The sequence below is a fragment of the Podarcis pityusensis genome (genome assembly GCF_964106645.2).
Source record: "Podarcis pityusensis genome assembly, chromosome: 3".
Taxonomy (NCBI): domain Eukaryota; kingdom Metazoa; phylum Chordata; class Lepidosauria; order Squamata; family Lacertidae; genus Podarcis; species Podarcis pityusensis.
The window spans coordinates 37,570,183-37,597,604 of NC_138026.1; the positions used below are offsets into that span (position 1 = coordinate 37,570,183).

The window sequence follows — 27,422 nt, forward strand, 5'->3', positions numbered from 1 at the left end:
CATGCTTGGAAGCAAGTTCTGTTGAAACCCACTGGGCTCGCCTGTAAGTGAGTTGGAAATAAGACGGGCAAATGAGCAAAGCACCATCCAGTTTTCCTTCTAAGAAGTCATACTGTTAGCTTTATTATAAATAATGTGTTTGTGCTATTTCCTATGGAAAGATCATTTACCCAGGTAATGTTTCATACAGTTTCTCCAGTGAAATAAGAGACTGGTTCCCAGTGAAGCTGTACAACTCTTATTTTGCCCTTTGTACATAATGAGGGGTGTGTGTGTGTGTGTGTGTTTGTAGCCCTCAAGTGATTTCAGAGGGAAGGTTCCTTTCCAGTACAGCTTTAGACTAGATTGACTGTTTTCTTGGATCTTTGTGTCTAGGGTGGGGGGGGGGATTCTCATCACAAAACAGAATCTTAGTGCAAAGTGATAACAGTTCCCTTCCACTCAAGGGGAGAAATGAACTGTTTCCTTCAGAGACTATATTAGGAAGACAACACTAAACACAAACCTGTGAAGCTTGTTCGGGAACAGCAAGCAGATCGTAGCATCATTTGGTGCAACGCTGCTGAGCATTTGAGGACAAGAGGCTACAAATGGCAGAAATGCTTTTAAATTCTTCACAGGGCTTTCCAATGGCAGATCCCAAACACAGGTTCAATTCTGTTGGTGGGTCTCTCTGTTTTTTCCCCCCAAAAAAGAAGAAATTGTGGATACAGTTTGCTGTTGGTATTACAAGGCTGGAGAACTATCCCTGGAGATCACCGTTTCCATCCATTTTCCTATGGTTTATGTAAAAGAAAGAAAAAAAGGAGAGCACATAAAACAGGAACCAGAAACAAGTAACTTTGTGCTTACAGAGCCTTACCACATTGTTCGGATTTTTCTGCCCTTGCCCAGTCTACATTTGAGCCACCTAAAGAAATAGATTTATGAATTGCCTGTGCAAGTCAGCCCTATTTCAGAATTCTTCTTGAGGAAGAGATTGCTTCTCTCATACATGTGGTTTTCTTGCCTTCCAACCAATGAATTTAGAATGTGACATGGAAGCTTTCAATACAGTGTTTGGTTTGAATGTAATTCATGTGTATATTCTGTGGGCTTAGGAATTTGCAGCTAAGTGACTTGCATGCCAAGTCACTCAGGGGTTTTAGAATGGTGAATTAATATTAAATAATGGGGCCAGTCCTGTTTTATTCTAATACCACTCAGATAATACTGGAAGGAATTTGAAAATAATTAGCTTTTTTCAGTTACCTGGATGTCACGGAATGCTTGTAATCCTTTTAACAGGACTAATTATGTGGCCAGGGATTATTTAGAGCAAAAGATTAGGGGATTTTAAGGATTTACTTCAGTAACTGAAAGGGCTTGATCTAAAACACATCTCAAGTATATTTATGAATCCCTGTAACATTAATTGGATTTTGCTACAAGTAAGGTTGCAGTCCTGTATGTTGCTGTGGAATTGCTTAAATCCTATTTACTTCAATGGGATTTAAACAGACTGTCTGCAGGGTTTTAAAGAATCTGTCTCAAGCTGTATTTTTGAAGGTTTCTTCTATTCCAAATTATTTTAAACTTGGTTTGCATTTTTGCATACATGTTGAAAGAACAGACCGTCTTTTCTGTATGCGTGGAAACCCCCTTCATGTTATAAATAACTGACAGAGTTTGAGTGCTAACTGAAATTTAAAATACTGCTGCCTTGACTCTCTCTCAGAAAATATAGGCATCTGGCATGAATAGTTATTAATCCAGAAGAAGAATGGGGCACTCAGTCCACTGAAGCAAGTCTTCTACTGGCATTCCCAGACCATATTGCCTTTCTTTGATCAGGACAGTAAGTGTGAGAAGTGGCTTGCATACACCCAAAAGGACTTCTCATATTTCTTTTCCCCAACAGCGGCTCCTCACACTTCATTCAATGAATTTGATAAACATTGTCCTGAGTTTTGGGATTGGCTTATGCAAGCAGCTGTTGCTTAAAGAATGGGACTTGGGGGTTTCCAATGTATTCACATGACTGCTGAATTCTTTGTATCCTGGCCAATGTCTGGATCTTCAAATGTTGTCAAACTGATGAGCTGACTTTTCTGAGACCACAAGTACAACAATGCCAAAATACAACCCTTGAATGTAATCAAATCCAACATATAAGCACAGGGGGCCCCACTGATTTCTCTTGGAACTCCTGACACTCATTCAGACTCTTCCTTTTCACCACACAAGACTTGAAAACATTCTAACCAGGTGTAGTCAGTGCTGGAAGCTGCTTACGAATACCTTTCTCAGTCAACTATTCTTTGAAAAGGAAGGAACGCTGGTTTCAGGCTGGTATTTTTAGAGTGACAGCTAGGATCTTGGGAATTACATAAAGTGTGCATGCATGAGGAAGTAAACCCATATGCTGTTAAAAATATTCCTAAAAGATCATTGCAGGTGTCTGTTGGTTGCAAAGATGTGGAGCAATTCCCCCCCCCCCATGCCTATTTAATGCAGGAGTCTAGAAATATTTATAGCAAGAGACAGGGAGCAGAGGAAAAATTAATAACACTGAACAAGGAGGGAGCTGGATAACTGGCAGTGTTTTTGAGTGGGGGATAAATTTGGTTACTTTGACTTCAATCAATAACTTGACTATGACCCCTCAGGCCCTAATGCAAGTATGCTGTTTATGTGAAGCAGCAGCATTAAATAATTGAATTTATTGCAACAGGTTCATAAATAAATTACGTCAGGTGAGCCTTAAATTTTCAGGCATCAACTCAGTTGCTTTGGGACACAGGGCCACTGCTATGTTGAAATGTGCCCGTTCTTGGTGTAATGGCACACATATGGTACAATTTTAACAACTTGCCAATTTTTAAAATACTGCATAATGTGTGTGTGTGTGTGTGTGTGTGTGTACGTACGTGGATTTATGGTGTGGTGAGAGGGTAAGGCAGAAAAAGCAAACAGCTTATCCTTAGCTCTCTGTATTCTCCCCTTCTCTGCCACTCCCCTTGCCCTCCAGTGGGTGCCTTGTCTTTGGTTGGAAAACCATTCTGGAGGTAGCGTGCTTTACTTTTGGGGGACTGCAAGTAACTTGTACTTTTTGAGGACCGTCAGCCAGGTACAAGTTGTTGATGAAGCACCTTCAGGTGGAAGAGTGACTCTTAATGAGAAAGCACACCCCCATCTCAGCATGCCAGGCAGATCTGTGCAGGAGGGAAGGGACCTCAGGGCAGGGTTCTCGGGTGTTAGTTGTATTGGCAGTTGAGTGATGTTCATGTGGTAGGAAACCCATCCTCTTGGTTCTTTCATCCTTCCTGTACCGGAGTAGCATGGGGATATGCCACAGCTAGGAAGCTCCCACAGGCCAAAGTAAGTCTTATCCCAGCAAACATATGGTGAGAGGGGAGGGGACTTTGGTCCTGCCGCAGTCCTCAGGTTTCCCCTGCAAATGTTCCCCTCTACCCTTAGCCACTTTCTTCCTGCTAGGTGCATTTCTGGTTTCAGAGTCTGGCTGGGGAGAAAACATTGGAAACTGCCCAAGAGGACATTTGAAGGGAGAAACACACTCCCTCCCATTGGCCAGTGCCCCCCCCCAGCTCCTGCTTCGGCAGTAAAAGGAAAGAAAAAACAGGGATGGGGCCCCATATTTCTGACATCCCTCTTGTCCCTGAATTAATCCAAGCATATGAGGCTGAAATGCACAACAGGCCCCTAAAAACGTTCTTTTTATTGTGCCTTCCTAGTAACTTGTGCTCATCAACGCAGCGGTGTTGCTAGCCGCACCCATCCAGCAGCCAGGGGTTGGGCGAGCCATTCATGGGGGCGGGGCATGCTGCGTACAGCCTCTCCGCTGCCTCCCCCTCAGCTGTAGGGTGGCTGAGGGAGAGGCGGAGGGCAGGCGCAAGTCCCATGCTGCCGTTTCAGGCAGCGTGGAGTCTGCAGGCATTCAAGTCACCACATCACTTCCAAGACAGATGCATGACTTGGGCATGCTACAGGCCCCGTGGTAAGTGCCTGACCCTGCGGTGTGGTGCCCAGTGCCAGCCGTGTTTCATTACATTTCTTGACTGAACTAAAAAGTTACGTGAGCCCATTTTTAAAAAAAAACCCTCATATTTTTGTCATTTTGTCATCCCCCTCCCTCAGTGATGACCCCCGGGGTGGCCTGCACCACTCTCCCTCTGCCACTGCATCAGTGTATTGGGGCAGTGACACGTGATTCTGCTTCCAATACTGCTTGCACCTCTAAATGTTTCAGAGCAGTCCTACTGCTTTGAGTCCAATCGATGCCGGTCTTAACGTCCTGCAATAGTTCGGTGGCTTTTTATATCACAAATGTTTTGGATTGTTTTTTTGTCCCGGTTTTGCTACGTGCTATAGTGCAATAGTGTTCCTCCAGATGGCAATAGTGCAAGGACAGCGGGGGAAACATTGCAGAGCAACCGATAAAGCAGAATGATGTGTGGATAACGCATTGTAAATCCACCGCTAATGTGCTATTATTATTGTGTCAATGATACGTTGCAGAACACACCCACAAAGAAACTCCCAGTTTGGACGGGCGCAAAGCCTTTTAGAGAAAGGATGGTTTCCATATGTACACATTATCCAAACAAATGGAAATACCTTTAAATCCTGCTCATCGCAGTGGAGGAAAGTTAAGCACCTGTTTTGTTTTGTTTTGTTTTGTTTTGTTTTGTTTTGTTTTGTTTTGTTTTGTTTTGTTAAGTGCTTAGCTTTGGCTCTCTCTCTGTTTTCTCCCAGCCTTGCTATTTTTTACTTGTTGAGCAGCTGGGGTTATGTAACAGCTATAAAACGACACTTGGTCTAAAGAGGTTACCGAGAGCAAGAGCCACTTGGGACTGCAAAGCCATAAGCAGCCCTCCAGGGTTAGCATCATTATGCAATTCTCTTGGGCTGCGGGAGGAGGTGGAGGCTGAGAGGCACTTTAAAAATAGTACTGCAAGACTCTACTCCATTGCGTTTTCAGTCAACTGCTACAGAAAAAAAAATCCTCTAAAAGATCACGTGTATTCCCCACTGCCCAATGAACGCTCTCTTATTTAATTCCTCTGGAGCACCATCCCTTTATCCTTGTTTCAGAAATAGGATGGGTAGAGATTACTGTTTACTGTGGCTCCCGTGGGCTCCCACTGCTGGTTTTCGAATCTGTGGTCACTTGACATTACCGGTGTTCAAGAGGTAGTTTCTCGTTGAATACTGCAGTTTCATTTATTTCACCCCAAGCCAGCTTTGATAAATAATCAGCATACTGCTAGTAGAGGCAGTTCTGTGCCTTGCTCCCATTCTATGGGGAGGGGGCAATTTAAAGTGCTGTCTACTACCTTTAAATCCCTGAGTGGTTTGGAACGAGGCAACCTGAAAGACTGCCTTCTCGCTTATGTACCTACTCAAGACCCTACCACTGAGTGCAACCACTGAGTGCAGCCACTGAATGAAGTGAAGTTGGTGGACAACCTCCAGGGAGAGGCAGCCTTTTCGGTAGTGGCACCTCATTTATGGAATAGCCTTCCCAGGGAGGCTTGCCTGGTGTCATTTTCAGTGGCAGGTGAGAACCTTTCTGGTGACCCAAACCCTTTAAATAGGAAATCTGGGCCTCCATTTTTTAAAAAAATAAAAAAATGGTATAGAGTTTGTTGTATTTATGTAGTACACACACATTTTTAATTTTGTATTTCAGGTTTTTTATTTTTAAAAAATTATCATAAACCACCCAGAGAAGTTTTATCTTAGGTGGTGGCATACAGATGCCATCTATATAGAATATGAATTTATAAAAGTGATATAAGCATATACAGAATGCAGTAAATATTATGAGTGTAACAAATAAACATAGAAATCAAAAAATAAATAGAGATATGAGAACTGTGACTTCATGGAGCTGTAGTGATGGCTTCCACTTTGTAGAACATTGCCAATTGAAGCTGGTCTGGCTATGTGGTTTTTCAGAAAGCATTTCTAATTGGCTAATGATGTTGGGAATGATATAGGAAGAATATTTTAAAGCCTGACCTCTCACCAGTTTCTACCAACACCGGCACCTAGAAAAGGGCCTTTGATCTTTATGCATGGGCAGTTCTTTGTGGTGCCTTCAGGTGTTCAAGTCTCGAGCCATTTGGGGCTTTAAAGGTAAGCAACAGCACTTTGAATTGTGCTTTGAAATGGACTGTGAAGCAGTTTCAAGGCAGGCAAGATGTGTTTCCTAGGGACTGTCCCAGCTAGCTGTAGCCCAGCATCTGATAATCTAGATTAGCAGTAGTTTCTAGTATACTTTGAAAGGCAGCCACTCACATAATTCAGAGGTAGTAATTAATCTGGAGTGTACGAGGTCATGGATAATTGGTCCCCACAATCTCTAACGAGGAAGGCTAACCTTGGATGTACTAGCCTTGAATAGTGGAATAAGCTTCATGCCTCAGAGGCTACTTGGGCCAGTGAGAAATCAGCACTCCCAGGTTGTGAACCTGATCCTTTAGCGAGGAGTGCAATACTATCCAGAACAGCTGGAACACCACTGTCTCAGTCAGACAATTAATCTTCTGTCAGGATTAATCTTCTGTTTATTAGCCCTCAACCATTTTGTTAGACACCAATTTGGCAATTGCATGGAGGGTAGTTATCCTGTTCTCATTCTTCCCAAAGCATTCTGCAGACAGGATGACTATCAAGGTTTTTGTCAAGTTGGGACAAAATATTTTATCCCTAATCCTCAAGTGTCTCTCCCCACCCCCCTTTTAAGTTAGAACTATAATTACCTGCTAAAAGAAACAAGCATCCCGAATTGTAGCCTGAAATTGAATGGTAATACATTTCAAAATATTGGATATTATGAATTATTACATGGATATTATTGTGAAAATGCAGAATTGGAAACGAAAGGCACAATGAAATTTCAGCTGGTCAGCTCCCAGCACTGAGTGAACTTGGGGAAATAGCTGTCATCTGATATATGGCCTATTGTTAGGTCAAGAGTTCCAGTAAAACTGAACTTTCCACCTGGATGTAAGATAAGATATCCATGACTGCTTTTAGAGCACAGGATTATATGCAGATGCTTGATACAATTAGACCATTGGCCCATCATTATTGTTTAAACTGACAGGAATCAACTCTTTAGGGCTTCAGAGGGTTATGTTTTCCAGAACTACCTGGAGATGCCAGGGCTTGAGACCTTTAACGTTGATGCTGCCCATCAGGGTGAGTGGCAGCTACCAGTGGTTAGAGGCCACTTTCACATGGAATAATTGAGATGATCAGCAGCAGAAAGTCAAATGGGTAGAGAAGACCATGTACTCATTGTTAATCTGCACATCACTCATATCTGTCCTGGAGCTATTTGATAGTGAACGTTTTCACAGTCTTGGGAATAGTGTGCCAAAGTTAATGTTTGCTGCTTTTCTTGACTCTATGGATGAAAAAATATATATTTAAAAAATGATGGGCAATGAATCCTGGGACCAAAGTCTTGATGAAAAAAGTATAAGGATTTCAGGGTTTTGTGTGTGTTTGGGTTTCCATAGTTTTTTCTGATGTTTCTAAACTCCTCTGCAACATTCTACAAAATGGAGAATTAGTTTGGGGTTTTTTTTTCCTTCCAATGCCCCTAATAGTGTGTGTGTGTGTGTGTGTGTGTGTGTGTGTTTGTGTGTGTGTGTAAAGACTTGCGTCTTTACGCAGGATCATTCCATCCTGACAGTTTTTCATGCCAAGTGTTCTTTTCTGTTTAAGCAAAAGACTATGCAGGAAGTCCAGACATTATTTACCACTCAGTTGCTTAAACAAAAGCTCATGTTTTAATTCCTGCTGAGGGCTTCCTAATATAGCTAGGATTTAACTTTGCTTATGCCTAAGAGGTAAGTCTGTATTCATTCATTTTGCTTTGGAATATTTCAAAAGTTATGTTATATACAACCCTGCCGCTTCTCAAACGTATGGTAAGTGCAAACAGGATTGGTGTGCTGTGTTGATCTCAAGCCACAGACATGGTAAACTAACGGAGTTAGTAAAGTCATTGAATCTTGTGACAGGGGATCAGCTAAACTAAAATAGATCAAAGTTAGAATCACATAGAAAGGTATGATAACTGATGAAACAAATTTTTGGATGGCTGATACACATAGATGGCGATTGTATATGTTGCATTTCCTGCTTTGCAAAAAATGAACGCAAGTTTTTCAGAGGCATTAAAACAATACTTAGGCTATAACTGCATCTCTGTTTCATCGGTTTCTTCTCCACGCTTGATGTCATTATTCTTTACCATGTATGTGAAGAAACCTTGAGTGAAAGATATGGTACAATTTCTTTGTAAGCATGTCTTTAGTCTATGTTCCAAATTCTGAACTGCTCTTTCCCAAAAAATTGAAACATGCCTGTCTGGACAACCAATAATACCATTGCATCTTTGTGCAAGAGCTTACGTTCAGTAGTCATTTGTTTTTGACCCACTTCATACATCGGTATGGTAAAGGAAAAAGTTACTATTGAGATACCATAGATTTACTGCAGGGGGCAGGGAGTGTGTAGTGTATGGCCTTTTGATGTATATGAAGCAGCAGAATATAAGCTATTTCGATTTAGTTTACTTATTGCTCTCTCTAACAAAAAAGCCATGCATTGATTTATTTCTATGCTGTTCTAGTACCATAGTTCCCTATAATACTCACTGGCAACTATAGTTGGCGCATTTCCAATTTCATAATATTAACATGTGCTAGTTTCGTTCTGGAAATTATCTGGAAAAAGGCATCGTAACAGTTTATAGCCAGACAGTCTTTACATCTCTGCATAAAAGTCATTCGCTCTTTAGCTTTCCTTCTGTTCCCTTTTCTCTTAAGGGGTGGCAGGGAGAGAGAGAGAGAGAAAAGAAATGCCTGCAGAATATTTACACCTCTCTTTTACAACAGCTTAGGGGTGCCATCTTAATTACCTCTGTTTAAATTGACCAGATATATTTTTCAAGCCTTCAGAAAAGTGAAATGCTTGCTGTTGTTCAATGGCCACAATCGCAGAGGTCCACAGGCACAACTCCATAGAGTGAAGAATCCTGCTGTATTTTGCTTCAAAGAAAAATCAGGGGGGTGGCATCAGTTAACCCCTCTTTCCTGCCCATAACCTCTGCTCGGGTGTTCAGACATTCCGGTATGTTTTCCTCTTCCATTACAGCTGCTGATTCCAGCTTCTACAAAATGGAGAATTGGGCTACCAATTCATAAAGTTCCCTTTATTTACATTTCTCTACAGATCATGCTATTTGGCACCTACACGTTCCCTCCTGAAACATGTCTGTTGCATTTCTCTGCTGCTCACCCCCACTTCCCCAGGTCTTGCTCATTTCCATACCACACACCTGTCTGCATTCCTCTTCCACACCGTGTTACTTTGCTTCCCACTTAAGGAGGACAGCAGTTCAAAAGGATTGCAGTAATGAAAAGGCGCCTTTCACATTTCCAGTCCCCTCGTGTGCTGAAAAATAAGGACGATGCCTTAGAAAACAAATGTGTCATGGCAGTCTGACGGGGATGAAACTTTTTTTTTAAAAAAAAGTTTCTCTGGGACCTTAAAACGGGGCCAACTGTAGTAGAGTTAGAAGCAGTTGTGGCCTATGAAGTGCAGTGGAAAGCAGGAAATGACCACCAGCACCGAACTTGCAATCAAGAGGAAGGAGAGAGCATGCTCAGGGGGTGACTCACAAAGCACTGTGCAGTTATGCTGCTGGTTAGGAGAACCAGGAGTCATTCTCTCCACACTGTCAAGAACTGGAACAGTTTTTGAAGCTTAATTTACCTGGGGTCATTGGACACACAAGATGGCTTTTTTGTTGCAGCAAACCTAACAATGCAATTCCATTCATGTTTGCTCAGAAAAAAAGACCCGTTAACTGCAGAGGGTCTGGGGAAATGGGCATTGGATTGTAGCCTAAGGGAGGAAACCTAACTCGGCTGTAAAGATGGCTGTGTACCTTAAGAACATGAGAACAACTCAGGGGCCACCAGGGGGCGCATTGGAAGATGGCCGACAATAAAATCTCTCCGACCCACACGAGGTAATTAAGAGGCTGCTATGGGAAGTATGCAGCCTTCCCGGCCCCCCCCCCAAGGGGATGGGGGGGATTGCCTCGCCAGCGGTGTCCATAATTCACCCCCAGATTCGAAAGAAGGGGGTGCGGACACTTGGCACAAGCCCTCGTGTGAAGTCAGCTCTTCCTGACGCTGTCTTCAATCAGCGCACTGGTTCGCTTTAGCTCGAAATATATAATTGGAAATATATAATTGGAAAGAAGCTAAAGCACATACATCAAGCGAAGATCGGGAGCAAAGACTGCTGATTAATGGATCTCTGTGAGCGGAGCGACGGGCGGGACAAATAAATCAAGTGATGAATCACCATTAAAAATATGTTTGGAGTGAAACGGAAAGGGGGTGGAGGAAAAAAACTTTTCTTTTTTTGCCTTATGTGAGTATTAATAACCCTCCACCCCAGAGAGAAGAATCGTTGCAATTTATTAATCACAAGCAGGAATTCAAGAACTGTGTGGAGTGAATTATTGATCAAAGAGAGGATTGGTAAACATTGGAGAATGGAGGAAAGTTTTATGACGCAGTTTCAAATGGCGTCTCGCCAAGACAGGCTTGCCTAAGAAGGACGGGGTGAGGAGGACCAGGGTCATCGGAATGTGAATGGTTATCGGAATGTGAATGGTTATCGGAATGTGATCTAGACCTGGCAGAGCCCTCTGAGATATGCTTGGCAAGCCTGGGAAAATCAATGGACAGACTGAGGGAAAGTTCTTTACGGAGGTGTGGAAATGGCGTCTGTCCTTATGTGATATGATTTTTGGAGTGTAAAACCCACACAGAGGATGTTTGTTTTCAACCTGCTTGTGAAGATTATCAGAGATCGCAAAGAAAGGAATATATGATAACAACAAGAAGATGAGGAAAGTAACAAAGAGACTATCTGGACAGAACTGGATAGAACTGTCTAATTAAAGCAGCAATATAAGTGATGTTTGGACCCCTTTTCGGAGCTTGAAGTATGGGTACCCCCAACAAAAATTTAAAAATCTGGCTGCATAATTTGGAACTAATGTGATTTGGAAATAATGTGATTTGATTGGCCTGTTAATAAAAATTATATTAAAAAAAAAAAGAACATGAGAACAACTCTGGGAGACAAAGACAAAGGTCCATCTAGCCCGGCATCCTGTTCTCACAGTGATCAACTCAGTGCCCATGGAAACAAGAGGGGCCTGAGTGCAGCAGCAGCAAACTTGCTGCTTGTGAGTCCAAGCAACTGGTATTTACTAGCATTGGCAGTGGGGTAGAACATCTACACCAGCAGAGATGGAGGTATGCTAGTGAGGTGGTGCTTACCCCATCAGAAATGCCTCGGCATACCAGTGGAAAGCATAGATGTACCAGCAGTGACTCAGAGGGAAACAGGGTGTGTAGGGACAGGTATGGATAAAGCCAAACCTAAAGCCTCTTCACTTCCCCAACACACCCACAGAAACAGAACAGCTCTGTGCCAGCCTTGGGACTGGTGTAGTTAACTCCTTCCCATTGATGTAAATGGAAGGGAAGAAGAAAAGACTGAACTCCACACTTCCCACCTCATCCACAGATGCACAGCAGAGCAATGGATGTTCTGCAAGCAGATCTGCAAGCTACACACACACACACACACACACACACACGGCATTTTAAGTTTTGAGTTCTGTGTTTATTGACGGAATTGATCTGCAATGTGTGTTTTAATGTACAAATGTAGCAAGGACTTGGGTACCTCTCTCAAAGTATGTTTTTAATGTGAAGACGAAATCGTTAAGCAGCTCAAGGTTCTGAAAACTTCCTATGAAATGCTCACATTCCGTGCTGAATTAGCCACAGCCTGATCATAGGCAATTTCACTCTTGTTTTTAGTTGTAAATGTTCAGTTGATTGAAGAGCGTAACATATTAAATGGCTACATGTGTCATTCTAAGTGGTATAATATTCAGTATATCATTTTGAAAATTAGGTGAACAACGTGTATCTTTGTATATGAAACAGCAACATGCAATATGTAAAAAAGAGAACATTTTCAGCTTCTTTAAAACAAATTCTGCTCTATGAATCAACCTTCAGAATCATGATGGCAACTTTTTGTTCTATAATTACTGGTCATTTATTTCACAGTGTTTTTATTATGCTTTACATAAGTATTGACCCACAAATACTGGCATCTGTTTCACTTTGAAATTACTTTAAAACAAACATTTTGGGAACAAAGAGATTATCGCTAAGCTTGACTTTTTAAAAGGTGGTGTTTCACTCGGAGGTTGGTTTCTACATCAGTTTGCACTGCTCAAGAGAGTAATGTTCAGTCTGTCTTGCATGATAATTTTTCTACTAAAAGGCATGATTGTATAGCCAAAAAATGCTCACACAACCCTATTGTTAAACTTAGTATATATGTGGACCACCAACCTATACATATTGCAGCGGGGTGATTTTAATTTAGACAGAAAGGTCTCTGCTTTTTGCAATACTTCCTGAACATACGCAGATGGCACCATTCATCTGAAATCATCTCTTATGCAACTGTTAATTGTAACGTTTCTAACATCTGAGTACCATGAAAAATTGCCATGGGAGAATGTGCATGGGAGCCATTTCATCCTTTTCTTTTAGAGATGCATACTTTTCAAATTTCTTCATCAATGTTTCTTCCATGTTCATTGCTTTTATTTGCATCCATGAAAGTTCTTTGGCATCAGTGATCCTCATTGTTTATTAAAGGGACCTAACCCTTAATTAAGACTCAATGACCAGTTCCAATTCTGGAGACCGACTAGTAGGACCTGACTGGCTGTGCAGTGTGTGTATGCATGCTGATCCCAGGAATATTTTTAAGATGCCGGGGGCAGAGGAGGGAGCTCAAGATGCCCAGGACATGATTAGTGTCCCTGCTTTCCAGGTGTGTTTTTACATTTGCTAATTTAATAGTCATATAATAATGTAACAACTTTCACATTCAATATTGTTGAAATGAGATTATCACAATTATACATAGATTTGGTTTTTTTAGAAGAAGTAATAATTGACCAGAGTAAAAAATATATGATACTTCTAGAATATTAATCAGTCTTGACAACTGTGCCACTTTAGAACATCAAAAGAACCCACCTATCTAGTCCAGCATCCTGTTCTCACAGTGGCCAGCCAGATGCCAATGGAAAGGAAGCAGAATCAGATTGCACTGGCACTCTCCCCACCTGTGATTCTTAGTGTTTTTTGCCTGATCATCCATGTATGTATGTCAGCCTTTCCCCCATCTATGCCATTGTGTGTGTACACTGAAATAATTCATAGGCAGATGATTCATTTTATAGCCCATACACCGTATAATCCAGTGATTAACCATTTACAGGAAACTGAAGGGCTTAAGTTTATTTAAATGAAATAATGCTGCTTCAAAAAACTAGAATAACATTGTAAACATCATGTAGTTCATTGGTGAAATACTGGTAAAATTAGAGGCTTAGGAGAAAAAAAAGTATTTAGCCATAATCTCATTTAAGTTCTGAATTCTATATATCGTATTTTTCGCTCTATAGGATGCACCCAACCATAGGATGCACCTTGTTTTAGAGGGGGAGAACAAGGGGGAAGAAATCTCCCCCTCTCTGCGCAGAGCCCCTTCAGTGAAGTAGCAGGAGAAATGGAGCCCCTTCCATTTCTCCTCCCACTTAGCTGAAGGGACGCTGCGCCTTAGCTGAAGGGGCACCTACCCTTCAGCGAAAGGAACCCGAAGCCTCCGGAGCACAGTCTCCGGAGGTTTCAGACGGCTATCTTTGAAGCCTGGAGAGCGAGAGGCTTCGGTGCGCACCAACCCCTCTCGCTCTCCAGGCTTCAGCAAAAGCAACGCGAAGCCTCCGGAGTGCGGTGGGAGCATTCCCACTATGCTTCGGAGGCTTCGCATTGCTATCGCTGAAGCCAAGGAGCCTGCATTCGCTCCATAAGACACCGACACATTTCCCCTTAATTTTTGGAGGGGAAAATGTGTGTCTTACAGAGCGAAAAATACTGTACATAGATGGATTAGATCTGCAAATTCTATCTATCATCTATCTATCTTTCTCTGTGTGTATATAAAATTTATGGATATAGGTGTAGTTTCTTTTAGACTCCTGTATTTAGAATTTTATTGGCATACAGAAGTACTGAGATGAAAAGCACAGCTCAAGTTGCTTTCAGCTCTTTGAAGCAGTTATAGCATTTCACAACAATAATATGGTCACCACAAAGACATTGGGGCACAGCATTGCATTCATAGAGACAGTGGATTGTGATGTGCTGGGTAATATTTTTGTATAGAGATATGAGAAGATAATGAGACATGCATTAGAGTGCTGGAAACAGAACTGAATAAACATTTGCAAACATTATTGGGATTTACTCCAGCACCTGTTGGACTGGCCCTCAATTAAAGCAAGGATATCTGTTTTTATTGTTTAGATTCCATAAATGAATGTACAAGATGTCAAATATGTGGCCAGTAAAAAAAGGTATACTTGTCTTCAAGTCATATGGAAAATTGTGATGGTATGATTCATAACCCTTTACAAGTATATAATTTGCCCAAAGTATTTTGGGACTGCCTAGATAAAAAGCTAAGATACAGGCTTTCTGGAGGTCAAGTGGGAGGTGATATGACATTGCTACAACAGTCAAGCATTTCCTGCTGGTGTTGCCCTTTTAAAATGACCACCAGAGACCCAAATATCTTGAAGGCTTGCAATTCCTTCCTTCGCTGAAGAACACCTACAGACTATGCCATCTACCATGTTATATGGCAGATTTAAATGGGTTCCTGTATCCCAAAAAACTCCGTAATCCGAATCAAACAGAGAATATAATTATGTTCTGAAACATTCCTTGTTTGACAGGCCAAGGAGAAAACTCTTGCTTAAATCACCGACCAGTTCTAACCCAGAGATTATGTGTTTCTTACTGGAAGACCCTATCCCTTTTGTAACTTACAGAACAGCCTTGTTTGCTTTAAGGAAACTAGGGGAAACAAATGGGGGGGGGCCTTCTTGACATAATAACTGATTTTTTTATTTCTGTTAGGATTTTATTGTACTGGTAAAATAATTATTTTATTCAGAATTTTTAAGCTCAGCAAATTATGTATAATAGATGGCCTTCTAACTTTTGTAACAGGGATTTTATCTTAAAACTGTCAAGGTCAATAGCTAGTATTGATGGAGGAATATTTGCAGCCAGAGTTCATGAAGAGGATTAACCTTCTTATACTTGGCAGATGCTTTTCAACAAATTGTGACAAACCTACCATACAGCTAGATTTGTAACTTGACACATTAAAGTTCTGTTTGAAAGCCAATGGAACCCAAATGAACAGAGTGAATATTTGCTGCAGGTATACATAAAATTACATCTACATTGCCAGTGACATGCTCAGATGGGGAGACATTTTATCACGTATTCTGGAATGCCCTTTTCACATGCCTGTCATCAAAAGAAAAAAAAATTGATTTGCAAAAAAAGAGAATAATCTATTTACCTGTTGTTATACCTTCATTTGTGGAAATGCATATTAAGCACATACGTTTTCTGGTGTTTATATTTGCTTTTTGTTGTTAAGTTTTCAACTGAAAGAAGAAAAACACCTGTTTAGGTGTTCAGCTAACCTGTGGTCTCGTCTTGTGTTCTGCTGCTGATCAGATTCAAGGGAATCATTACCTGTACAGAGGAAGATCTCTTTCCCTTCTCCCATGCTGAGACGGCAACACCCATCACCAAAAACCCATGCAGGGCATAACCCTTGCTGGGAGTAGGGAACAAACAGAGAGGGATGCAGAGCAGACAGGTGGATGTATGCTGGATGCTGAACATCTCCTGTGCCTGCTGCCTTGCAGTGGACTCCAGTGGAGGCTCCTCCTTCATGTAGCAATGATTCGTGGTAGAATATGATAGCCTACCAGCAAGCTTGCCACTGAGCAACATAGATAGCCAATGGGGGTGGGGGTAGAATATGAATGTTTAATTTCAGCCAATGGTTTTCAAGCTTTCTATCTTCTAGAAATATTACGTGCATCATGATTTCCACTATAGCTTATGCAACTCCTGTGCATTGCCAAAATTCTGGGATATGCACATATTATTCATGCTGGGCACTGACTGCCTGTTGGGCATCACAGTTGTACCGCAAAATAGAGAGAGAGTATCTTTTACCATACACAACACCATGGTCATGCTTTTTAGGTCAAGATTTGTACTGGTGGGCAAGCAATTTTTTAAGGGAAGCTTGCTGACCACTACTGAACTGAGGGATTGAGGGATCTCAGATAGACTTCCAAGGAGCCCCAGAGTTCAGTGGGACACAGATTGAAAAGGTCTAGGTTATTGACTTAAATAAGTTATATTCAATTCAGTGGAACTTATTCCCAGGTAAGTGCATAGAATTTCAGCTTCAGTCCAGCCACAGTGATGTGAATGATCACAACATTTTCCTACTTTCAACTTGTTGCTACTGCTGCTACTACTGTTGTCCTGTTTTCTTTTAGAGACGGGCAGCAAGAAGCTAAAAAGCACGATACAGAGAAGCACAGAAACTGGTATGGCAGCAGAAATGAGAAGCCGTATGGTCCGGCAGCCAAGTCGGGAATCGACTGACGGCAGCATCAACAGTTACAGCTCAGAAGGAAAGTAAGTGGATGCTTGCTACAACCAGGACCATTCCTGCCACCCATTGGGCAAATATCTTTGCTGGCGGCAGGTCTCCGCCAGAGGGTACCAAATGGTCAGTCATTGAGCAGGCCTTCTACTGTTGAGGTTGCAACCAAGAGGTTGAGGCAGGGATAGGCAAGTTGTTGAAAAGGTAATGGGGGGGGGGGAGAGGAAAGGAAAGTAGAGCTAGCAGCAGTAATGCTCAGATAGATCAGAAGGGAACAAAATGGTGGCAACACTTATTTATTTCTAGTAAGAGACTCTCTATTTTTTACAGTTGTGTAGACCCAGAATACACTGAATCCAGCTAAACATTTTAGCTTCAGCTGGAAAGGAATGTGCTGGTACTCCTTGCCGCTAAGTTCCGTACCAATATCATGACATTCTTCTGAGGATCTGCTAAAATTAATAAGTTCAAGGTTCAAGAATATTGCATGTGTGTGACTTTGTTTCTCATTTAATTTGCCAGTTACATATTCTTCTGGGCTGTGTGTTTGGTAAAGCAGGACTGTGTCAAAATAATAAGTCACAAAAATCTGTTCTGCTATGCTTGTCTTGCCACAGCCTAATATTTCCTGGAGTCCGACTCGGTGCTGACAGTCAATTCAGTGATTTCCTTGATGGACTTGGACCTGCGCAGCTAGTAGGTCGACAAACTTTAGCCACTCCTGCCATGGGTAAGATCAGCTTTGTTTTTGTTCATAAGAATATACACCACTTAGCAAGCTCTTTGATTAAATGGTTTATAAAGCTTTCTGAATAAATAAAAATAAGGTGTAAACACACATCCATCAGGTGGATTCAGTACATACCAAGTGTGCATAATTTCACAACATCCACATGGAATCATAGAATTGTAGAGTTGGAAGGGAGCCCATCAGCCCTGACCACTGGCCATACTAGCAGGGACTAATGGGAAAGATAAAATAACAAAGATACTGTTAAGGGGAAAGAGTTTGCATGTAAATATTTTTATTATATCCAAATCTAGTGAAACAGTTTAAAAACCTGCCCCAGTTTCACCTCTTCATTATCTGCTAAATGACTGCCATCATACTGTGAGGGAGCAATGATACCTATTTCCTAAAGAATGCCAAACATTACAAATGTTCTGGGTATTAGCATCTGAGAAACCTGGGGTCGGCTGACTTTACCTCAGTATGTTACTGTGTGCTTTGTCATCTGCGTTAAGCAGAGTGGGTTATATTCTTGAAGTTTTGACCCTGGAATACCACCTAATTACATAGAATGGAACACATCAATACTTTATTCAAACTGATACGACTGTTTTGAGTTCCTTTTATCACTCTGTCACAGATTGCTTGTCTAACTTGTTCAGCCATTCTAGGTTTCACTTTCTCCTTCATTTCTTTTTATATCTAATCCATTTCATCCTTCAGCAAGTTTTCAAGCTGGTGAATGCAAAAAACACTTTCTTCTTCTTCTTCTTAACATGGCTTGGATCCAGAGTGGCACTTCCACAAACAGAAGGGCGTTTGATCCTGTGATTTTTGCTAATAAAAGGTGGACATTTTGCCAGTTCCCTCTTTCCCTCATCCACCATCCCCCACAACCTCCCATGCAGAGGATCCTCCAGCCCTCTGGAGGAGATTTTTAGGGAACACAAGGGGCTCCTTTCTTAGGGAGTCAGAGGGAAAGGGAAATTGGCAAAAATCACCTTCACTCCTTACCCATTTCCATCAGTGGAACGCCACTCAAGGAATCTCTGGGTCCACCCCTTTCACCTTAAAATTGTGATTAAGCAGGGAAACAGAAATAAACCAACTTACATACAGGAATAAAACAGAATGGCAGAAACTAATTCCAACATCCACTAAAAGAGAATAAAATGGTGGTCACCTGGTGCTTAAAGCCCATCAAAGTAGGTGTCAGCCAGTTTCCCAGGCAGAGTATTCTACAATGAGAATATCACCACTCAAAAGTCCCCATCTCTAGCAATCCCCTGCTTTTCATTCAAATGTAGGGGCACCCAGAGCAGGGGCTCCCTCTGACGGGAGTCTTACTAAATAGACTACCTCATATGAGTTCTTTTAAAACTCAGCAGGTCTCTCTCATTCATTCAGATAGATACACAATTGTACCTTGGTTTTTGAACAGTTCTCGAACGCCGCAAACCCAGAAGTGACAGTTCAGGTTTGCAAACTATTTTTGGAAGACGAATGTCCGAAGAGGCTTCCGCGGCTTCCAGTTGGCTGCAGGAGCTTCCTGCAGCCAAGCAGAAGCCACACTTTGGTTTCCGAATGTTTTGGAAGTCAAACAGACTTCTGGAATGGATTCCGTTCTGCTTCCAAGGTACGACTGTACTCCAATCAAAATAATAATAATAGATATACTCTGATCAACCAGCTAAATAAAGTGTGTTATAGAAGTCTATTTGGCTGCTTATAGATTCTTATAAACCAAATATAAGATCACATATGAGATCACATTTAACCTACTGATTTTCAGCCAATGCTTAGGCAGGGAAACAAATCAAGGGACTTCCTTGGGTGATGTCTTATTTCCACCCATTGATGCCTTTATTCACTGAAGTTTCTAACCTAGAAAACCAACACAGACATTTCCCCCTTTAAAGAGAAACATTTTAGAAGGCTTCTATTATACCTGAGATACATCTGAGATATTACCTCTTATCTAGATGGGAAAGGTCTATACAGTAACACCCTCTGCTGATGCCTGGTAGGCACCAAAGACTGGATCTGAAGAAATACCATGTGTACTACTTTCTGGGATGTGGTTGCAGAATCATTCCTAAGAACTGATTTTACCTATTTTTTCCTGAAGCAGGCTATTAATAGGAGAGGATCATAAAAAAAAGTCCAGCTGATACTGTAGATGTTTTAACTAGCAAGCACAAGACCTGGGAAAACTGGACTACTAGGGGATGGGGGGCAGTGTTACCCAAGGCACTTAAATATATACATCCAGAGAGAAAATCCTTGTTAAAGTTTCCTAAACAAAACAGTATGTAACTTGAGCAGCAAGAAACAGAGGGTTGTTTTTTTTATTCTAAATGGTGTCCCACACATCATCCACTGATGTTATTCCACTGGGTTATTTAGTTTAAAATGCAATGGAAAAAAATCTAAAATGAAGCATTAGCAATAAACTGGTAAATTATAGGAAGACCAGGATGAAAATTTTAATATAGGAACAAACAGTGAAAATTCAGGAGGGAGCGTAAGGCTTATTTACCCTTCTGTGAGTCATTAGAAGATTATTGTTTCGCTGGTTAATACGACACTCTCACACACCTGATTCTCTTTTAGGTGATATTCAGATTGGAATGGTGGATAAGAAAGGCCAGTTGGAAGTAGAAGTTATTAGAGCCCGAGGCCTGACACAAAAGCCTGGCTCTAAATCTACCCCAGGTACGAAAAGTTGTGCATGGCGATGGACAAGAGATGTGAAAGTGTGCAGTAATTTGGCTTGTTCGGATGACGTAAGGGTTTTTATATGCTGAAATGCATGTACTTTTAACCTTGTGTTATATTTCCTCATCAGCCACAGGCATTTCTTGAAAGTAAAAGCAGCTACAATATGGCACAGAGACCTTGTACTGCTGCAGGTCTCACCTTATGTTCTGGGAACAAGAGCTAAACTGGGATGGGTGGATAGGCTTAAGGGTTCAAATCCGTTGTTTAGATATCACAAATGGGTTGTTGCCATAATAATAATAATAATTTATTAGTCTCTCCACAGAGAGGGTAAATCTGGATTCAGTGGAGGGAAATTTGGTTTGGCATTTAGATGCCAGCAATGTCATATGGATGCTGCAAAAAACCTGCATACATGAGCACTAATCCCATAATAAACAACCATCTTGGAGCTAGCCCAGCTTGCCCCAGAGTACATGTGGTTGGGAAGGGTCAGGTGAATCCTGTATAACCAGCTCCCTAAAAAAAAGATCCATGTGGTATATATTTGTGACATCCAAGAAAAAAATGGAGGCAGCGACAACAAGGCGTTTATGGGAATCATTATACTACTGATACCCAGTTCTATTTCTCTGTAACATCTAATTGGGAAAGGGCATGCAAGACCTGGACTTGGTGGTGGGCTGAATGAAGGGCCACAAACTGACTCTGTATCTTAGCAAGATGGAGACACTGTGGGTGGCAGCTCCCGAGTCCAGATGGTCCATTGCCTGCTTTGGATGGGGTTGACCTCCCCCTGAAAGAGCAGGTTCATAGTCTAGTGCAGAGCTTTCCAAACTGTGTGTTGCGAGATGTTAGTGTGTTGGCGTGTCGCACAAATGCTCGCCGCTCTCCTCCCAAGGCTGGAAAGGGGTTAGTTTAACCTCTGGTTTACTTGTAAAATTGAATTCCTGTGTCGTGAGATGATGCATGTCTAAATCATGTGTCACCAACATGAAAAGTTTGGAAAGCTGTGGTCTAGTGGGTGGCCCTTTTGTCACTTAGGGGCCTTCTACCAGCTTTGACTGCTAAGACCTGACTGTCATCTATGCACTCGTAACCTTCAGATTTAATTGGTACAGTATGTTCTATGTGGGACCGCCCTTGAGGTTGACCAGGAAGTTTCAGCGAATGCAAAATACAGTAGCTGAACTGCTCGCTGTGTTAGAATATTGCCATCACCACTGCTGAAAGAATTACTCTGGCTGCGTATTAGCTACTGGGATAAATTCAGGGTGCCGGTACTGGTTTATAAAGTTGTTTACTGCTTGGGGCCTGAATATCTACAAGAGTATCTCATTCCTTATATGACCAGCTTTTCAGGAGAGGGCATCCCACAGATACCAACATTTCAGGAGGTGCATTCCATACAATGCCAGAATCAGGCCTTTACTGTACCCTTTTAAATTCCTTCCCATTGCATACCAGACAGGCACCACTTCGCTTGTCTTTTTAGCTCCTGTTGTAGACATTCCACTTTCAACAAACCTTCTATTTGCAGGTTTTCATCCCTGGGTGGAGGAAGGGGGGTGCAGTGGGTGTGGTCTGCCCTGGGTGTCACCACTGAGGGGGGTGACAAAATGCTAGGTGGCACTCACCACGGGGCCTGCAGTGCGCCTGAGCCACACGTCTCTCCTGGGAGAGATGCAATGGTTTGGGCGCGTGCAGGCTCTGCACTGCCCAAATGGTCTGCCCACTGCCTCCCCCCCAGCTGTAGGGCGGCTGAGTGGGAGGCGGCAGGCAGACTCCGGAGGCCCCGGGGTGCTCCCCGCCCCTATGGGCAGCTCACTCTACCCCTGGGCGCGCCGCCCCAGGAAACCCAAGCGGCTTCCTTCGCCACTGTTTCATCCAGTTGGTATCTGTATTAGATTTGAAATCAATTGTACACCTGACATTTTAAAACTCTCTTATGTATGCAATTAGATAGATAGATAGATAGATAGATAGTGATTTTAGGTTTTTAAGCAGGAGTTTCAGCTGAAACTGAAAGCAGGAGCAGATTACAAAGAATTCACATTGCATTGTGATTACAGTAAAGTCTTTGGACTCTGCATCACTAAGAAGTTTGAAGGACTAAAAGAAAGCAAACAAAAAAAGAGTTTCTTAGTTGGTACAGCGGTACTTTAGACAAGTCAATAAGATGTAATTTTCCTAGCTTGGAGCACAAAAACTCTAACAGAACCACTGGGATAATGAAAACTACTATTTTCAGCCACCTCTCTGGGGAAAACATTTCATTTTTTCAGCTCAGTTCTTCTGTGCTAATGCAATAAACACCCATAAGACGACCTTCACCTACATATTCCTTCTTCTATAAATAGCTGCAATTTTTTATTGTGGTGTTGTTGTTTTAAGTACTGTGCATTTCAAACAAATAAGGAATGGGCAACTTCTACCAAGACAGTTTCTGTAGTCATTCCTGGGTTATGGCCCACAGAAGGGTTCCAGTGCATTTATAAATCAGAAAAAGAAGGGGGGAAATGGCTTTCTGCTCCCCACCACCAAAAAAGATGTCCCTCTCTTCATTTCCCTCACCCTTCTGTTTGCTATTAAAAGAAAAACCAGTAATGTTTCTTTCAGGGGTTTTTTCTTATTAGTTTAAATGATTAAAACCCAATATTACTTGTACTTCATAGCTCCCTATGTCAAAGTTTATCTGTTGGAAAATGGGGCTTGTGTAGCCAAGAAGAAGACAAGGATTGCAAGGAAAACCCTTGATCCTTTATACCAACAGACACTGGTTTTTGAGGAAAGTCCACATGGCAAAGTCCTTCAGGTCAGTAATTATTTCAGCTCATTTCAGCCTCTGATTAACATCCATAGTATGAAAGCAACTGAAATTCAAATGTTCTAACACAGCCAGGATTTTGTTCAATTTACCGTCTCTTGCAATAATATTACCAATTGCCTCCTGTTTCCCCTCTGAAAAATATCCCCTTTCCACAAGTGTTTTCATGAGAATATTGTTAAGCTGCTGAAAGGCCATCCTTCGTTATGTAAATACCCTGAGATGATCAGCTGAAGTTTCATTAGTGACATGAGATTTTTCTCTTGAATGCTGCCGATCTCTCTCCAGCTTTTGGAATGTGAAACCCATTGGAACTTGGGGGACACACCTCCAGCTAAGGAGAGCAGAAACAAAGAGGCAAATGGTGCGGTGCCAGTGTGGTGTAGTGGTTAAGAGCAGTGGACTCATAATCTGGTGAACTGGGTTTGCTTCCCTGCTCCTCCACATGCAGCTGCTGGGTGACCTTGGGCTAGTCACACTTCTCTGAAGTCTCTCAGCCTCACTCACCTCACAGAGTGTTTGTTGTGGGGGAGGAAGGGTAAAGTGATTGTTAGCTGCTTTGAGACTCCTTAGGGTAGTGATAAAGTGAGATATCAAATCCAAACTCTTCTTCTATTATGAGTTGGCTGAAGCTGTGGCATCGCTGAAGGTTTGTTTGGGGACGAGATGCAGGATTAGCAACAATGCCTTCAGTTTAAAGGAGTGCAGTTGCTCTTACTGTGGACTGCCTGTATATGTGTAAATACAGTGGTGCCTCACAAGACGAAATTAATCCGTTCCGCGAGTCTCTTCGTCTTGCGGTTTTTTCGTCTTGCGAAGCACGGCTGTTAGCGGCTTAGCGGCTATTAGCGGCTTTAAGGAAAAGGAAACAAACTCACAAGAACTCGCAAGACGTTTCGTCTTGCGAAGCAAGCCCATAGGGAAATTCGTCTTGCGGAACGACTCAAAAAACGCAAAACCCTTTCGTCTAGCGAGTTTTTCGTCTTGCGAGGCATTCGTCTTGCGGGGCACCACTGTACAGAAACCATCACAATGATAATGTGAGTCCCTAACGCTCACCAATCCAAGTGAAACCGAACGTGGTTGTGCTGCCCTTGGAATTTCTCACTACCTGGAACTGGAGTGCATTTATTTGGGTGTACATTGATTTTGTTTGTTGTCCTTACTTGCAGGTGATAGTCTGGGGAGACTACGGCCGAATGGATCACAAATGTTTCATGGGAGTAGCACAGATCCTGCTGGAAGAACTTGATTTGTCCAGTGTGGTAATAGGCTGGTATAAATTATTTCCACCTTCCTCTTTGGTGGACCCAACGTTGACTCCTCTGACTCGCAGGGCTTCCCAGTCGTCTCTGGAAAGCTCAACTGGGCCTCCCTGCATTCGATCTTAGTGGACGCAACAGCAGGTGCTCTCCAACAAAGTCATTATTGCCCAGGATCACCAGTGGGGGGAAACAAAGCTATTTACAACAATGAGGAGCATTTATTTACTTTTTTGAAAAGAGACAATCATCACTTCAGTTTTGCCTGTAGTAGTTTATCCAAAAAAAATATGTCTGTTTGTTATGAGGTTGGCTTCAATTTACCGAACAAATCAATGTATGAAAATACAGTTGATCCATCTAGCAAAATGTCCCTGAGGTTTATGATAATTATAATGAAGAGGGACCTTTAAGACTGAACTGGAACCGCTCGTTCTTTCCACAGTTCCCATTCCCACCCCCACCCCAAAACCACAAACAGTGTTAACTCCTTGCTCTCTTTCTGTATATGTTATTTCCACTTGGTTTTGCTGTGTTATTTATCCTGCCAGTTTTGTAAAAGTCTTCATGATGCTAACAGAGACCCTTCCTTTCTTTTTCTAAACCAAACCAAAAAGGGCTGAAGCACATCTCTGTAAGCATCTCTAAAAGTGTTCACCTTCCAGAGTTATTGTACGATGCCAACAAAAACCCCACTATCCTTTCATACTGGTTGTCCACCATCTTAACACGTGTGGAGAACCAGAGTAAAACCAACCAACTTTTAGTTCAGTTTTGCTTTATTATTGTTATTGTTATTAAGGAGTTTATCATAATTTTTCATTGTGAGGGGTGGTGGGGAAGTGAATATATTTGCATTATACATCATGGTTTTTGTATGTTTCATTAATACTTTGCATGAAGGAAATTTGCATTTGCAACTATTGCTGAAGACTTGATTAAAAAAAAAGCAGCTGTGCTTTTTTCATTTTGACATTGACAATTATGTTTGTAAAGCGGTCGTCTTACTGGACCCAATGAGGAAAGTCTTTCTGTTCTAGTGTGTAACTTCCCAAACGTCAACCAGGAATTGAGCTGAGCATCTGACACTTTTCAGCTGTATCCAGGCTTCTCTGATACATGTGTCACTTTTGATACACTTGTCTGCCCTGGTTAGAGCATGGTCTGAGTTGTTAGTTTTCCCACTGGAAATTCCAGTTGAGATACTCTGCACTTAACTAATGTTTTTATTGAATTTAAGTTTACATTTCTTTGAGACTGATGCAAGCACAATGCTTGACTTTTTTAAACAAAGATATCTTACTTTTGGGGGTTTGCAGGGGGGGAGGTACAGTTAAAAAACAACAACGTTCATTTGGGTTTTATCTTGGTCTTGAAACCCCCCACCTTGTGTTTTTTTCTGTAAAATGTGCTAAAAAGCTGCGGGGTATGCAGGTGCATTGAGAAGTTCTCTCCTTTTATGGGCCATTGATTTTGTGATCTCACAAAATAGAGCAGCATGATTTGGAACTGTTCAAAGCTGCATGCACGTTTTTTGGGGTTTTTTTTGTAAAAAAAGAAAAGAAAAACAGAAAAAAAGGAAAAGAAAAAAGAGAGAGAAAAAAAGAAACAATCAAAAAGAGATTATTTAATAATGTATGTTAGTTCCACATAGGCCAGGTTGTGTGTTGCATGTACTTGTACAGTTTGCTCGTAATTACTCTAATGAAGTAACCAAGAAATCTAAGCCATCCATTTTTTCTTATAGACATTTTGCAGGTTTTAGCCAGGCTGCCTGTCAGTCTGGTGCTAAATGTCTATAGATGGACTTTATTTTTTACCCTATGGAAAACGTGACGTAGTACGGACCAAATTCCTTCTAATAAATATTTTGGTGTAGATTCCTACTGTGGGGCTGTAACACATGTAGAAACTGTGTACACAATTAGGTTTTCCTTCATAGACATAACTGCCTGCACCAAGTGAACTATTTATTATGATGATGATTATTTAAACATTGCCAGAACTATTCTGCCCATGTTTCCATGGAGCATAGATTGGTTACTGCTCGACCTGCTGAGCAGGAAGAACTGAAGCACTGGTGCACTACTAGATTCTGTTCTGTCTTTTAGTGGCCAAATAAATAAACAAACTTAATTATAATTCGGTAGTACCTTTCTAGTTTGACCACTTGTCTTAACATTCCCCTGTGCTTTTAAAATGAACTTCCAACTCATGTTATGTAGACATGTTTAATAAAATTTCCTTTACATGTTCAGTGTAGTGGCTGTTTTGTGTTCAGTTATATGTGAAAGTTGCCTGTGCTGAAGGGGGGATGGCCTGTGCCCTTCTTCACAGGCGACCGTTCTGTGCTAAAATAAAGAACCGTGAGAAGGGTGGGGTCTTGAAATTGCTCATCAGCGTTCAGCACTTGGACAGCAGAATGCGCAGGCACACAGCTCACTGAGTCACAGTTGTCTCCACAATGTTTAAATTATAAATTCGCATAGTCTATTAATGTAAATTAGCACACACAAATTTAAATGTGTCTCCTCTTTCTTGGTAATTAGGGCTGCCATATGTCCAGAATTTCCCGGGCATATCTGGGATTCATCAGTCAGAAATGGCGTCCGGGCGGAATTTCCAAAAATTGGTAGAAATGTCTGGGGAAACCCAGGCATAGGGCAACCCATGTCGGAAAATTTGATTTTTTGGGTGAATTTCCTAAAAAAAATAGCTCAACTTTTGTGTCCAGATTTTCACTTTTTGAAACTCTATTAGTAACGCATTTCCTCTTGGGGGTATAGGAGTCACCCTATGTAGAACTCAATCCCATATCCTCCAACATTTCTCCAGTGAAAATAGGGGCATCCTATTCTATTATTATTATTATTATTATTATTATTATTATCATTATCATCATCAACAACAACAACAACAACAACAACAACAACAACATTGATACCACACCTATCTGACTGAGTTGCCCCAGCCACTCTGGGCGGCTTCCAACATATATAAAAACATAGTAAAACATTTTTTAAAGCTTCCCTATACAGGGCTGCATGCAGATGTCATCTCAAGATTGTATACTTACTTATCTCCTTAGCTCAGGGGGTCACATAAATCCATACCCTCCAACACTTCTCTGATGAAAATCAGGATGTCCTAAGGAAAAGAGACATTCTGATATCAAATAAGGAACTGG

At 41.6% G+C, this 27,422-nt stretch overlaps 1 protein-coding gene and 1 long non-coding RNA gene across 51 annotated transcripts in view; one reads left to right on the forward strand and one right to left on the reverse strand.

Moving 5' to 3' along the window:
* The window catches only part of RIMS1 (regulating synaptic membrane exocytosis 1), a 241,366-nt gene extending 214,874 nt beyond the window's left edge, over positions 1-26,492 (forward strand). For all 50 annotated transcript variants that reach the window (XM_080997930.1, XM_080997929.1, XM_080997933.1 and 47 more), the window contains 5 exons: positions 16,586-16,727; positions 17,313-17,425; positions 20,039-20,140; positions 22,822-22,961; positions 24,146-26,492. In XM_080997930.1, the coding sequence (XP_080854056.1) occupies positions 16,586-16,727; positions 17,313-17,425; positions 20,039-20,140; positions 22,822-22,961; positions 24,146-24,364 (716 nt within the window). In that variant the 3' untranslated portion in view covers positions 24,365-26,492. The remainder of the gene's footprint in view (positions 1-16,585; positions 16,728-17,312; positions 17,426-20,038; positions 20,141-22,821; positions 22,962-24,145) is intronic.
* On the reverse strand, positions 690-27,384 carry LOC308472853. The gene is made up of 2 exons (XR_013983777.1): positions 27,312-27,384; positions 690-776 (listed from the first exon to the last, which is right to left on the reverse strand). It is a non-coding gene; the product is annotated as an uncharacterized lncRNA (long non-coding RNA).
* Positions 27,385-27,422: the final 38 nt, after the last annotated feature.